General features: G+C 29.2%; 1 protein-coding gene across 4 annotated transcripts in view; it reads right to left on the reverse strand.

Annotated features, from left to right (window-relative positions):
- Positions 1 to 12837, reverse strand: part of LOC107442323 (PDZ and LIM domain protein 7) — a 79622-nt gene extending 66785 nt beyond the window's left edge. For 2 of the 4 annotated variants that reach the window (XM_087168497.1, XM_087168495.1), the window contains exon 1: positions 12430 to 12837. In XM_087168497.1, coding sequence (XP_087024623.1) covers positions 12430 to 12537 — 108 coding nt within the window. In that variant the 5' untranslated portion in view covers positions 12538 to 12837. The remainder of the gene's footprint in view (positions 1 to 12429) is intronic. The other 2 variants (XM_087168498.1, XM_087168496.1) reach the window with 1 other exon arrangement.
- Positions 12838 to 16219: the final 3382 nt, after the last annotated feature.

The raw sequence follows: 16219 nt of genomic DNA on the forward strand, positions 1-16219 counted from the left end.
AATATTCAGAGATCTATTTCAAATAAATTTTAATTTTATTGTTTCAACCTTATTGTCTTATAGCAATTCAGACAGGAATGTTTGTTGATCATTGGTAACATAATTATTTCATTTTACATTTATTTTTTATTAGTATTCAATATGAAAAGAAAATTAAATTTTCTTAATTTAATTTGTCGAATTCAGTTACATATGTTTTTATTATATAATTTGCTTTATGTCTGATTGAAACTAAAATATTTTGTCAGTTGATAGTATTGAAGTTAATTGGACAATTACTTGCAATGGTTTTTGCTTTTGAAATATTACGCAGCATCACTTATTAATATTACATGTTTTAAATTGTTTGCCATATTTAAAGTTTTTTTCATTAGGTTTTAATTGTTTTCAGCATAAAATTTAAATTAATGGGGGGGGGGGAGAGATGAAGCACCATACAGGTCATCCTATAAGATCAACAATGATTTGAGTTAGGGGTAAAAATATACTTGAGGGTGCCCCTTGGTGAAATTGGCGTCTTATGTTTGGCGCCATTTCTGTTAGCGTGGAACACCGTGGTAGCATGAATTACTGCCGAAATATAGTGATATTTCAATAAAACATTGGAAAATTTCAACAAAACATCTGCCAAAACTTTACAAAATTGCAATGAACCCGATATGAGCAAAATTAATAAACCCAATAAAATGCATTTTGAATCGAAACAAAGATTAATGGAGTAAGCACAGAAAGAAAAGGAAAAAAAAAACTTACTTCATCGTTAATCTTGTTATATATATATATATATATATATATATATATATATATATATATATATATATATATATATATATATATATATATATATATATATATATATATATATATATATATATATATATATATATATATATATATATATATATATGGGTCATTCTCATGAAAACTGTCATTTTTCAGTTCATAAAATCTCAAAAAAGTAAAGTGAATAAAAAGCTCTGAAACTTTCTATATTAATAGAAATATGTAATGGCATTATAAAGAAAGTATATATCCTATAAATTATACTTAATATTTAAATTAATTAATTTTTTAAATAATTAATTTATAATTATTAATTTATAATAATTAATAATTAATTAATTAATTTAATAAATAAATTAATTACTTTAATAAATCAATTTATTAATTTATTTTTCAAATTAATTAATAAGTAAATTAATTATTTTCACTATTTAAAAAGTGAGGGACTGACACTAATAGTGAGGGAATGATATTTTATTTTAATACATGTTTTTATCTAAGTTACATCTACCTAAAGTTTGAAAATGATAACATACTAAGTATATCTAATATTTATTATAATTTAGTCTTATATATTTAATAGTTTTTACAGGTTTGGGAAATAAAATTGGCTGGCACGATTGAACAAAAAAAAATGTAATAATATACTCATCTTGAATCATTCCCTCACTTCAACGTCATTCCCTCACTTTATACACTAGTGAGGGAATGACGAATTCAATAAAATTTAAAAATAACAGTTAGGCTTTATTAATCTCTGAAGTCAATCACATACAATTATATTCATACAAGAAAGCAACATATAATTATCCACTTTCTCGATGAAGTTGTATTTTATTTTACTCTAAAAAACGACATGAGGGAATGACAAATGTAAAAAATTTTACCTGGTTTGATTCATTCAAATTTATTCCACAGCAAAGCTTCTTTAAGTTGAAGATGGAAACATACAGCAATTTTGTTCTATGATGCCAGTTGTTAACTTCTGAAGTTTTTATAAAAATATTTTTATTCTAAGATAATTGCAGGTGATAAGAACATTGTTGTGAGGGAATGACGCGAAACACTAGGGACAAAGTTTAAAATAGTGCTGTGTTAATATTTTTATCAGAAATTAAATTTAAAATTTATTTTCTGAATTCTATATTTCAATATTCTCAAATAAAAAACACAAATTTGTAAAAAAAATTTTTTTATTTCAGAAACAATATTTTTCTTTTTTTAAATCAGCAGTGGGGACAAGTGAGGGAATGACATATTGGTATATTTTTATTACCTAAAATTAATAAAAAATAAAAATTGATAATTTTATTTTTATTCTTTTGTTAGCTTCTAATTTTACTATTGCTGTTAAAGTATACATTTTATTAGTTATAGATAAGAAAAATGCTTTTCCAAATGCAAAAGCATTTGCAGATCTACCACTTATAAGTAAATGATATATATCTATATATATAAAAAAACTGGTAATAAGAATATTTCATTTCAACTTTTGGTTCGGGAGAACTAATTGTAAATAACTTAATATAACGTATATTTTTGCCTGTGATCTTGAAGCTGGGCACCTGGAACCACTAATGGCACTATCTATACCTATATGAGTTTGTTATCTGAGTATACAGCCTATTTAAGGGCTTTAACTCATCCATCTGATTGTACTAATGGCACTATATTTCCTTAAACTGAATATATGTTATGATTTTAAATAAATAATGGTAGTCGCGGATACTTTTAATGAAAAACGATAGAATTAAAACTGTTTTACAAAAATGCTTTTTAAAATTTTTCTTCAGATACGCTGAGGATTTGGCAAAATACAATCTTATTCGTTTAATTTCGGATGAAACAAGATATTTCTAGATTACTAGTGATTAACTTTATTGAGATTTTTGACTGTTTTATTTTTATTAAGAGAAATGAATAGTTTTGTCATTCATCATTATTTTTTATCGTTTAACGTATATTAGATTTCATGTTCGAGAGTCGAATTCTCATTCTAGATAAATCTAGTCTAGCTAAATATTTTTTTTATTGTATATTAATATAAATATATGTATATTGATTTGTTTTTATTGTATATTGATGTAAAATGAAAAAAATGCAATAAACATCAAAAATGGGTTTTAGGGAAGCATATTTCTTTATTAAAAAATTCAGTTATTCTATTTTGATTTGCAAATCAGAATGAGAAAAACTATTACAGTCATTAATGAATGCAAATGCTTTTCATAATTGTTGTCATTTTTGGAGAGATTTCCGTTTCGTGATCTGCGGCAAAATAATCGTCAAGTCTTGGAAACTTGCAAAAAACTTTTAAAAAAAAAGAAAAAAGGACTAACTCGAAATGTATAACTCGTAGCCACCCACGGGCAAACAACTACATGTTTTTGTTTTTTTTAATTGCAAGTTTAATATTTATTTGGCACCTTGGCGATTGTAGTTGGCGCGACAGATCACAATATGGAAATATCCCCCGATTTCTTTTCTTCTTTTTTTTAAAATTTCATTTCTCTTTTTGGCATTTTACTTTAAATAAAATTAATAAAGGCAATATGAATAATAAGTAAATAAGGGATTATATATTTCATCTAAATAAAGTTACAAATTTAAAAAAAAATTTCTAAAAAAAGGCTTAACCCTCGAAACCCTCTTCCACGGAACCCTAGGGTTCCGCAGAACACTATTTGGGAACCGCTTAATTAAAATATTTTTAGACAGGGAGCAAAAAATTTATGTAAATCCGCAACCGCGAGCCGGCCACAAGTTCCTCGTCACGTTTTTTAAAGTAAGTATGAATTAATTAAAGAAAGATTGCTTTGCTTGCATCATTTGTTTACATTACACGTGCAAGAGGTTGATCGAGTTGGAAATAAATAACCGCGGAGAAACTAAGCGATGAGAGAGTAACAAGACAGCCAGACTCCATGTCTGAGAATCATAACCATAAAAAGAGGCACTCTAGAAAAGGAAGTCATTTTGAGATTATTTTTTTTTACCGGTTTTAGTATCGAAAGGTTTATTAAATTACCATAAGTCGAAATTGCTTTACATTTACTCATTAGAATAGAAAATAAAGGGAATAAAAAAGTTTTCATCTTCTTATTTTTTATTGCGTCCTCATTTTAAATTAAGTTTCAATTTCTCTTTCCTGATTCCAGTGTTTTGTATTTTTTCTTTATAATTTGAACACTAATCATCAGTTTGGTTTGAATAATAGAACATAATAATTTCATGTATAATTTTTACTAATAATCTTTTTTTTAAAATGTTTTTGTTCACAGTTGCTCCATGTTACGGAGCTAGTGTGAACAAAAACGTAATATAATATTTCCTACAGTATTCAGAATATAATATTTCCTATTGTACGAAATATAATATTTCCTATTGTACGAAATATAATATTTCCTATAAACATATATTCATTCATAATACAATATTTATATTGTCAAAGAGGATAAATAAAAACGGTCTAAAATTAATAATTAAAGTAAAAATTAACAAGTTACTCTTCGATCATGAAAACCTTATTTTTTAATTTGCTGCTTCACAGTCTAGCGGTATGTCTTGTTACTACACACGAAAGTACTATCTTGTCAACTACATATGTAACTGCCGGAGTTAACAAGAATTTGTTAGTTGTAAATCCAGAACAGAAATATTCAATTTGTCTACTCAAGCCACATGACCACACTAGCCTCCCTCCCCCTCAACACTATTATTGAAAATAAAAATAAAAAAAGCGATAAGACAATTAAGATAATGTTCGTCAATTTGTGAGGGAAATGAGATATTACGTCCAGCAGGGCAATGAACTATTAACGTTATTATACTAAGTTCCCAATTCGACAAAACTGTTATTTTTAAAATAATGTCATAATTAATTTATTATGTACTTTGATAGCTTAAAAGTTAAAATTTTTTAATATTTTATTGAACGCTGAAATCACTTCTATATGCCAAAGTTTGATTGTAGAAGTTTTATAGTTTCTCATCTCTAAAAAGGAAAAGAAAAATGAGAGAAATGAAGTTAAAAACGAATGAGAATGTTTAAAAACGTGAAATGTAAGTATGATTTATATAACAAAAAAGATTTATTGAGTAAGAATCGGACATTAGAAACGCACAAATGATGGTGAAAGTCGTAATTAATCATAAAAATTGATAAAAAAACAAACATACTACAGTTTCAAAATGAAAACTTAATAAGTATTTATTACTATTATCCCTGATTTATCAAATTCAAAAAATGTTTTCCGTTTCTTAGATTTATAGAAACATTCAGTGCCTATCTTCGCCATAATCTTTTGATAAAGAGTTAAAAATAGAAAGTTACTGCATTGAGCTTTAACAGGAAGTGCACTGATGTGTACAAATCTTAACAAAAAATATATCATCAAGATAGATAGTCAGATGAACCAGTATGATAAGAAATAACAGCAATTGACTGTTGCGCTTAACACTAAACACACCAACACTTAATACCTATTTCCACCATCGGCGGTCAAATGACCGGATTTTATGTTTCTTGATTGAATGTATGAAATATGGATGTCAGGAATTAAATAAACTAAAAAAACTTTAGTATAATTAAGCAAAATTGTATATTGCCAATTTTTATGTATTACAAACACAAAGAATAAGAATTTTTAATTCAGTGCTCAACGCATTTTTTACATGTACAGGGTGTTTCCATTATACATTTTCCCCAAATATTTTTCTTCTAATTATTATTATTCTTCAATTCTTATAATTATAAGAATATATAAGAATTCTTATAATTAATATTATTTCTTCTAAGAACTTGTGCTGTCTTGATTATTTCGACATATTTTTGGGATAAAAACTAACAGTTAGGTTAGAAATGAAGTAAAGTTATCAAAATTAAATATTAACTACTTACCAAAACATTTAGTTTTAGTCCCTTTTTCTGACACAAAAATGCTAATCTAAAATTTTAGGTACTTTCTTGAAATTTGAATTCACAGTTATTTTGATTGAACTAACTACGCTGAATGTGCAACAAACTTTGTTGTACTTTGCAGAAATGTGCAACTCATCGGATGCAATACTTCGAACACGCATTACATCGTCATTACTGATTCGATAACCTTCGAAAGCAATACATTGTTCTCCCGGTCAAATGACCGGTTGTTATAGAAATAGGTATACGACAAGTGTTGTTCGAAACAAACAAAATACAAAAAAAAAAAAAATAATAATAGAATATTAACTGAATATAATTGGTAGAAAAAGTCAAATGTGCAAAAACAATAAGACGATAAGCACATTTTCGACGCAAGAGTTCTTAAACGGTCATTTGACCGGTTATGACATGTTTAGTGTTAAAAAAGCATTTCAAACAGTAGATATAAATTTTTTTCTTTTTTTCGTATCATTTGTTATTACTCTTTGCTTTCCCTTCTATTCCAAATATAATTTACTTCAAGAAGAGGTGAAAAAAAAAGAAAAAAAGTCGAGGCATTTTTACGCCTGTGAATGGCCGAAATGGGTGGTTGTTAACTTCCGCCGGTGAATGTTGGCAATCACACAGTCGCTTTGGTAGTTGTCCGAAATATATACTTAAGTGCTACTGCCCGGTATATATTTGCCTGGTATGCCCCCCCCCCCCCCAATTTTTTTTAAAGGTTCAAGGCCACTGCATGGTATACATTTGCCCGGTACACATGCATCAATGTTTTTTAAGGTCAAGTGCCACTGTCCAGTATGCATTTAACCTGTACATCAAACACTGATGTTCCTCCTAATCTATCCACAAAAGATATTTAAATATCAAATAAATATAATAATATCAGCGAAGAAATTAATATCAAACCGGATATTACAAATATTTCCGACTTTCACTAAAGCGATTTTGTGATGGTTGACATTTACTGGTGAAAGTCGACATTCTCTTGATTTCGGTCATGCACGGTAACATGTATATCAGACAGAAACATTTAAAGGTTTTCATTTTTTCATATGACTTACGCTTTATCACTTTCTGCTGTTCCAAATGTAGAATTCGTCCAATGAATAAAAAGTAAAAAAAAAAAAAAATCAAGATATATTTAAATAATAATTCGTAGCTGCTAACTGTCCAGCGGAAAATTTTTATTTTTAAATCTAAATTGGAAGTAAAAATTATGCTTAGATATTTTATCTTTGATTTAAGGAAACATGCTATCTAAAACTTCATAAAAGTGGACTAAAATATTGGAATACATTTTTTCTGTTCATAGGAAAGAGTGTGAACATTCTGAAAAATAAACAAACTTTGATAAATACATTGAAGATAGATTTCATAGTAGTCCTTTTAAAAATTTGATGTCAAAACAATTCCTTTCATATTTAGCACAATATTTTACTGCAATTCTTGTAAAACATATTTTTTAAAATCTATCAGCCAGCAGGTAATAGTGAAATCAGAAAAAGAGGGGAACGACCTATTTGTAAATGTGGTGTATTTTTTGTTTCGAAAACAATAGTGGCATTTATGTGATGTTCAGCGTCATAACTCCGTTACGTAGAAAGATTAAAAAAAAAAAAAAAAAAGCGAAAAAAGTTGTCGTGATATTCCTATGACAAATTGTCAGCTTATAAACAAGTGCGGAAAGATTTAGACAGTCAAGTCTTTCCTCGGAAATTTGATGCGCGTCCTACACAAATAAATCTTTTACTACTTGACTTCGGTCGATCGTGACGAATAGCACGATATTCAAATCGCATTTTCCAATCTGTTTTTTGACTGATCATCAGTAAAGCTAAACATACGTAGAAAATTCAATGTAAACTGCTTTCATCTATACACTACTGCTATGGAATTACAGTAGTTTGTGAAAGTATTTTTCTTAGTGGTAGTAAATGTGATGTTTCAATCTTTTAATAAATTAGAATTATTTATCCATCTACATGTAAATAGTAAACATATGATATACAACGTCATACGTAAAATTGTAGCATGAGTAGTAACAATGTATTGATTTATTTCAAAATCAAAATAATACGAGAGCATATCTTGAATTTATACAAATTGCATAGATTAGAGTTGGAAGCCAATACATATGCCATAGCTGTAACTTTTTTTCACTGCACAGAATTATTCTGTTGCACGATTAACATATTTTTTTATTCACATCTCAAAACCTATGATAAATTAATTCAACTAACGGGAATTTTTTAGTAATATACAATTTCTAATATATATTGAAAATATACTGACCGTTGCGGATGATGAGTCGGGCTATTTTTTAATACCATGGAACTTCAAACGTAATGAATTTTTTTAAAATTAGAAATTGACCCCAAAATAAAGTTTTGTTGATAAGAATCAATAAGATCAAGATGAGTAAGAGGAGAATTAATACCAGTTTGTAGGGGGGAGTGGAAGGAAAACTATTTATTTTTGTAGTTTACAACTAACTACAACTACTTTGTTACAAATGTAGTTAACTGCAACTACTTTTTTAATGTAGCGACTACGACCTACTTTGGAACTGTTGTAACTACTTCGTTAATTTAAGGAGACGAACTTTAAAAAGTAAGGGAATAATTAAGAAATATTTATTTATGGTTACATGAGCCAGTTTGTTATTCGGAAATTTTGTAAAATTTATTCGCTTAACCTTCAACTTTTCATGCTTTTCTCGACAGCGAATATTTAATTTAAGAAAAACGAAATTGTTGAATTTTTTTAATTGTTTAGTACTCTTTTATTTCCCCTAAGTACGTTTCTTTTAAATAACATCAACGGTTCACGAGTGTACACTGGCCAATGTGTGACCAAAGCGATTCGTAATGTTTAGTTTAAATATATTTGTTATGTGTAATTTTGAATTCTGTAATTCCTGATCAGCCGGGTCCATGGACGGACGAAGATTTGTTCCCATCAAAGAGCTCTTTACTAAACTATCACTAAAAGGAGGAATCGCTACAAACTGATAATTTTTTTTGTATCGCACTGCTTTTTTTTGAAAAACAATACACTACAAACTACGTAAAAAAAACAAACAAACTAGCGACTACAGTAATTTCTCAACTACTTCCGACCACTGTTAGTGGCGTGCGTATGGTTAATTACGGCATTCGGCAAAATAAAATATATTAAATGCTTTTTAAATTTTTTCGCCACTAAATACTCAGAAATTTCAGAAGATAAAGTTAGGCAAATCATAGTTGAAATTTTTTCACTTGCATGAAGTCATGAATAAACTGAGTTTTGCAGTCCAGAACTGTTTGCTACTTGCTGTTATAAAATTAAAAACTAAAATTTTCAGAAATTTGGTTTAATTCGCCATTATTTTAGAAGTCTCATCACGAAACAACTGGTCTAGATCTTGATTCTGGGCAACTGGGGCTGCTCGCGGCACGAAACAACTTGGACTAATTGTCGCTTTATTTAAACTTTTGAATTGTTTACATGTAGTGATGAGAAAAACAACTTAAAAAGGAATTTACAATAATTGAAATTAACAATTGAAAAAACTTTTCCTCAAATCGGATCTCTGGGTTCCAACTCAGATCTTGCTTATCATTAAAGTGGAGAACGAAGGCAAGATTTCACAAAAGTGGTGTCTCGGTAAATAAAAAGGAGTTTATTAAATAAAAAAGAGTTATATTTCTTAAGGTCCCTTTGCTAATGTTTCGAAACAAAAAATAAATAAATAAACTTACACGGTGGTATTGAATGAAACTAAAGGGCTGTATTCCGAAGCAAGAGTAATTTTTAAATTTTATTTTATAACCGTCGTTGAACAGCCGACCCAATTTTGGGTTTACGGCTCCTAATGTTCAAATCCGTAGCCTTGTAATTTTGAACCCAATCCATAAGACTGGATCAGTACCCCTAGAAGTATGATTTGTTATGTGAACATGAAGGACTTTGTGATTCGACAGATTTAAGGTGCATCAGTCACCATTTCCTATACGGGGAGTCTTCGGTCTACAGGGATCGAACCCACGACCTCTTGGACATGGGCCCAGTGCCCTACCAACCAGGTTATCCAGGCCCAAGCAAGAGCAATTAGTTGAAATCAAAGAGTATGCTTATTTTCAATTAATTTCATCGGAACTTACACATTTGTGCTTAGCGTCCTTTTAAAATGACTGTACAGTTTTTCATTGTTAGAATTTATTTTGTAGGAACAAGACTGTTCTTCCCGTCATTATATATTAATAACGTAAATATCTACATTTAGATATAATAGATATAAGTATTTGGAATAGTGCTTTTTAATGCTAAAACGGTAATTAACACAGTGTGGTATAAAACAAAGAAGAAAAAAGTAGCAGCATACATTTGAATTCTAACATTGCGAATTTATTTTTGTTCTAAGCGTGCTCACATAATTTTTTTTGCAATAATTAGTGGTGCACAGTCGTCTCATGTGTTAACTTTTTTTTTTGGGGGGGGGGAATGAAATTAAAATACACTATTACAATAGTTCTCAAAATTTCACTTTCGTTACAAATCTGCTAAATTCATCCTTACTAATTTGAATTTAGTTCGAAACATGCGAAATAATTAGTAATACGGGATTGTTTATTAATTCATTAGTTATGCAATTCAAAGATCCGGTGAAAAAACAAGGAAACGATCATTGTGATGCATTCGCTCGTATTGCATCTTGCCTGATTTTAAACCCATTTATACCTTTCGTAAGAAAGGCTATTTTTTTTTTCCTTCAAAAAATTAAAAGTGGGATTACAAATGTTTAATAGCTAGTATTTATTTTACAGAAACAAGATTACAGTTTTACAAAACAACTTACCCTGATACAAAATTAATACTATAATTTTAAATATGTAAATTAATATAAATACCATAATTTTAAACATATAAACTAGTATAAACTAATATAATAACTATAATTTTAAATATATAAACTAGTATAAACTAATATAATAACTATAATTTTAAATATATAAACTAGTATAAACTAAAATAAGTACTATAAAATTAATATAAATTAGTATTTATATCTGACTTGTTGGACTACATAACAGCTTGATGACACGCTTTTTATTTTTATTTTTCTTATGAGTTTCAGATAAATTGCTAATGCACTTTTTGCTTTGTTGCGGTTCATTAATGATTAAGGAGACTACGCTCTCTTTATCTCTCGTTATATATATATATATATATATATATATATATATATATATATATATATATATATATATATATATATATATATATATATATATATAAAAATCTCCTGTCACAGTTTTAGTGGTTAAACTCCTCCTAAACGGCTTGACCGATTCTGATGAAATTTTATATGTATATTCAGTAGGTCTGAGAATAGGTTTATAACTATTTTTTTTTCATTTTTGGACAAGATTTAACGCATATTTTAAATATATCTCTATTTAATCGTATTCGGATCCAAACTAGACATTGAAACATAATTAAAAAACAATATTCACTCACGTTGCAACAAGTCATATTAAACTCTAATACTTATGCTCGCCCTTAAAAGAAGAGCATCAAATATATTAGCAAAAAATGTGAACGTCAACGAATTGAATCTGAAGATATAACAGTTATTGCCAGGTAACTTGGTGACTTATAAGTCTGTTGATACAGTTTGCGATCTCATTGAAGCTGCAAATTTTCCAACAGAGTTTTTAAACTCATTGGATTTACCAGGCATACCACCGCATAATTTAGTACTCAAAGTTACATCTCCGGTTATTTTGCTTCGTAATTTGAACCCACCAGACTGCACGTGATTAGTCGGTAAAAAATTAATGAACAACGTTATCGAAGTCATTATTTAAGATGTATTAGATTATTTATTTAGATTATTTATTATAGATGTATTAGTCATTATTCCGGGGTGAAGGTATATTACTTCCACGAATCCCTATTATACCCACAGATGTGCCAATTCAATTTAAACGCATTCAGTTCCCCATTAGATTGGAATTTGCAATGACAAGGCCAAGCAATGTCTGTTTGTGTCTTAGATTTGAGCACACCATGTTTTTCACACGGACGTGGCATGCTCTCGAGTGGGAAAATCATCCAGTTTATTTGCGTTAGCTAAAGATGGAATGACAAAAAATATTGTACACTCCATTGCACTAAGAGAGTAATAATGTTGACTAATATTTTCTGAATTCGTTGTATATATAATTTATAAAAAAAAAGTTACAATAAATTAAAAAAAAATTATTATTTGGTGTGTTGTTATTTTCACATTCCGTCATCGTTCACAGTGCTCCATGCCTCTTCCACTCATATACCACATACGCACACACTTACAATAAATAAGATATATTTTCATATTCTAGAAATAATCCATAAGGCAAAACAACGTTTGCCGGGTCAGCTAGTATATATATATTTATATATATATATATATATATATATATATATTTATATATATATATATATATATATATATATATATATATATATATATATATATATATATATATATATATATATATATATATATATATATATATATATATATATATATATATATATATATATATATATATATATATATATATATATATATATATATATATATATATATATATATATATATATATATATATTAAATATGTATAATAGGCATTTGGCATTCATTTGGTAGAAGAGAGAGAAATTAACATTAAAAAAAAATAGTTACATACCTTTTGTACTGATACTGGAGTACTGAAATCTTTTCCACCTTGCAACCGAAAACCCCAAGAGGTATTATCCCCCCTGAAAAGTTTCACGGTCAGTGTCTGAGCTGTCATCCCTTAGTAGAGGAAAAAACTTTTAAGGAAAATCCTGTAAAATCTCCAGGGTAAATTACAAAGACGAAATGCCGCTTTTCGAGATTTCAGCTGAGTCGAAAAAATGTGTAGCGTTCTCAAAATCTTTTCGCCGGTAAGGAATACTCAATTTAGAATGCTGGCTGATTTCTCGCCGTGAAGAAGAGAAAGTTTTCCCTGACCTCCTCCTACAATCTTTTGGCGGAAGTGACATTTTTCCCTACGCATCACAGATGGGGAATTTATTTTTCTTTTCCTCGTTCGAAAAACATTTTGAAGAATGAATGCATAAAGCAGACGACATTTAGGCGCGTTTTGTTTGTATATGGTTTTATCATCGTCAGAATTTTTTTTTTTTTTAATTTGTACTTGAAACTCAAATGATTTTGATATTCATCTGAATTGCATCGTGAATATTTGGTAACCAGCATCTTTTAGGAAAGAAATATTTTAGAATTAATACTCAGCCCAAATTACGATGCATAATTTTAATTTGCTGTTTAATTAAATAAAACATGGCATGCTAACTTAAACCTTACCTGTCAACTACCGAGTTTCACGGTTTTCGAGAATATTTTTCCACATAATAGTTAACTGAATTTCAATTGAAATACAATAGTGTTTGGAGCACTAAAAAATTGTAGCGAAAATCGAACACATTAAGTAAAAAAATATATCATGCAAGGAACCAGAAAATAAAATATAAAGAAAATACAGAACAGATCACAAAACGAAGTCTATAAAGCTAGTTGGGAATTGAAATGAACTTATACGTGATTTAAAATATTTGCAAATACTGATGATTTAAAATATTTTCGACATAATATTGCCGGATTACAAAAAAAAAAAAAAAAAAAAAACAGGAGCGCAAATGGAGTTAGAAGCGTAAATAGAGGAATTTTGTTTCATAGCACGCTGCAGTACTGAAGGGCTGAAAATAAAAATTAATAATTTTCGTCTTTTTGCCTTTATTGTGCTATATATTCGAACTTATGGTGGTTTGTGTGATAGATTTTGAATTATTTCTGAAATTCAGTACATAAAGAGCTTTGTGGGCATCACTTTTGAGAATAGTTGGAACTGAAATCAAAGTGCGTATCGGTGAAAAACATTTTGTTAATACTATATATTTCAAAACTAATTAAGGTGTAGAATATTTCGGTTTGGTTACCATTTATAACTTGTAAAAGATAATTTTTGATGATTACCGAACTGGTTACGCATATTTAGTTTTCTCATTTGGTTTAAAAAACCCTTCTCCATATTCTAATTTCATCACCATTAGATCTGCTAAGCAATATACATGAAAGGTATCTGCTATACAATATATGCTAAATAATATATATTTGCTAAAGGAATGATTGAGTTCTTTTGCCTGATGCTATATTTTTCAATTCGGCCTAGTTTATAATTAAAATATCAATTAAGGGTGCAATATTTTGTCTCTTTTGTTATGCCTTTCTGTGAATTATGGTGGTATCTGTCTTTCCATTTAATAATAAATAAAACACCCAACTTCTCCTTCAATACACAAATATATTAAGCAATACATAAATTACACCTATTTTCATTTTTATTTTAGAATAAAAGTGTTTGGGCAACGATTTCAAATTCTAATGATACTGCGAGCACTAGATTTTCAGTGAGCTTTACAATATTTCTTTCGTCATTTAATTGTGACTAATTCATTAGTGGTGATGCCTAGAGCCCCTGAATTAGACAGGCCGACTCATCATCTATTTTAGCTCCAAAGAGCTAACATAAGCACAATACTAACATAACGTTAACTTGTGAACTTTTTTGCTCCAATATTGCTTGATAGGTCAGCTCTGATAGCCTTTTAAAGGTGAGTTTGGTGATCGTGTATTTATATGTTACTGCGTAAATGACCGAAATTTTTGATTGTTGACCTGTGAATATTGACAATTGAATTTTTTAAGTTTCAGTGCCTCTGCCCGGTATAACCGACAATGATGTTTATTTAAGGTTCAGTGCCACTGCCCGGTATTTCGAACACTCCTAATCTGTCCTCATCAGATATTAAAATATCGAATAAATATACTAATATCAGCGAATAAATTAATATCAAATTGGATATAACAAATATTTCCGACATTCACCAAAGCGATTATGTGATTATTAACATTCAGCGGTGAAAGTCGACATTCTCTTGTCTTCGGTCATTCATGGATGCATATTTACTGTTAAATCTAGTACTATAAAGTTAACTGTTGGTTGTAAAATATATTTTCTAGAATTTAATTACACCCTGTTTTAAGCTACAACGCAGAAAAATTATTCTACGATTACATGTGAGTGCATTAAACAACCCCTTTTTGTTTTCATCTGAAAATTTATAGTAAAAGGAAGACATAAAAATATAATACGGAGATTTCTTATATCTTTTCGTTTGTGTATTTAAATTATTCTTATCAGGACGATAAGAATATTTTTAGTGCTGCCATCTAGTTATTATTAAAAAGCAGTCTAAGATGTTTTGATTGATTCTACTTTCCAAACTAGATTGATTGCAAGAGATCTCAGAGGGGTTGATAACTGATTGACTGATAAACAGGATCTGCAGAAGAAAGGGGTTCGTTGGGAGAGAAATCCTCAGACTAAAAATTTAGAATTACTTCTTGCTGACAGTAAAGAATAAAAGAAAGAAAGAGCAAAAACGTTTTCAAGCTTTGACAAATCACTATTGAGTTCAATAAGAGCAAGGGTGGAATTAAAATCATCTAAGTTTAGTTTATTCAAAGGTATATTGTAATCTCATTAGACAAATTATCCGGATTTCGGTAATTTTAATATCTCTTTTGCACTTTTAGACCTTAATAATGATTGGTCAGAGTTCAAAAAGGCTTTCTTTTTTTTAGCTTAAATAATTACAGTTTTTTTTAAAAGTCTTTTCTAAATGACAGTCGTTGAACAGTTGATCCAATTTTTGTGTTTACGACTACTATTGTTCAACTCCGTCGCCTTGTAATTTTGAACCCGATCCAGAAGACAAGGGAACTCCTGGATCAAATATTGGGAAAGATTTGCCTTCGTTGAGGACTTTTTGATGGAACAAATCCGCATTTGCGTTACATGCAGAGGAAAGCAACGAAAACCTCCCACGGTTAGCGTGACGGCAAGGAGATTCTAACCCATGATCCGTCTTCCGCGGAGGATATTTTACGATGTCACTGTGGTCGGTGCAAGCCTGATGCGGAATTCGTATCGCCGGGATTCGAATCCGGTTCACCTTATTGGAAGGCGCACGCTCCATTCCCTCATCCAATTGAGCCATCACGGCGCAAATTACGGGGTGAAAATTTTGGAAGGTCGCAGTGAATTTCTATCTCAGCGCCCTTGGTGATGGAGGCAGTATGATTTGATTTTTTCCCAACATTTTACTAAACATGAAACAAACTTTATTGATATGCCAAAATAAAAACCAATGAAAAGAATTAGACAGTCCTTCATTTAGAAAAAAATAACACCTATTTAATTAATTCATTTAATTAATAAATTAAAAGGGACCATCTTAACTTTCCAACATATAACCATTTGTCACATCATTTTAACCTTCAAAAGAGTATACGATACGAAACATGAAGACCAGAATTTCCGTAGCTAACTTGTTTTTCCCCATAAAAATCCCTATGCCATGCAGAGT

This window comes from Parasteatoda tepidariorum, chromosome 7 (genome assembly GCF_982258835.1).
Source record: "Parasteatoda tepidariorum strain Cologne lab strain chromosome 7, Ptep-v5.0, whole genome shotgun sequence".
NCBI lineage: Eukaryota > Metazoa > Arthropoda > Arachnida > Araneae > Theridiidae > Parasteatoda > Parasteatoda tepidariorum.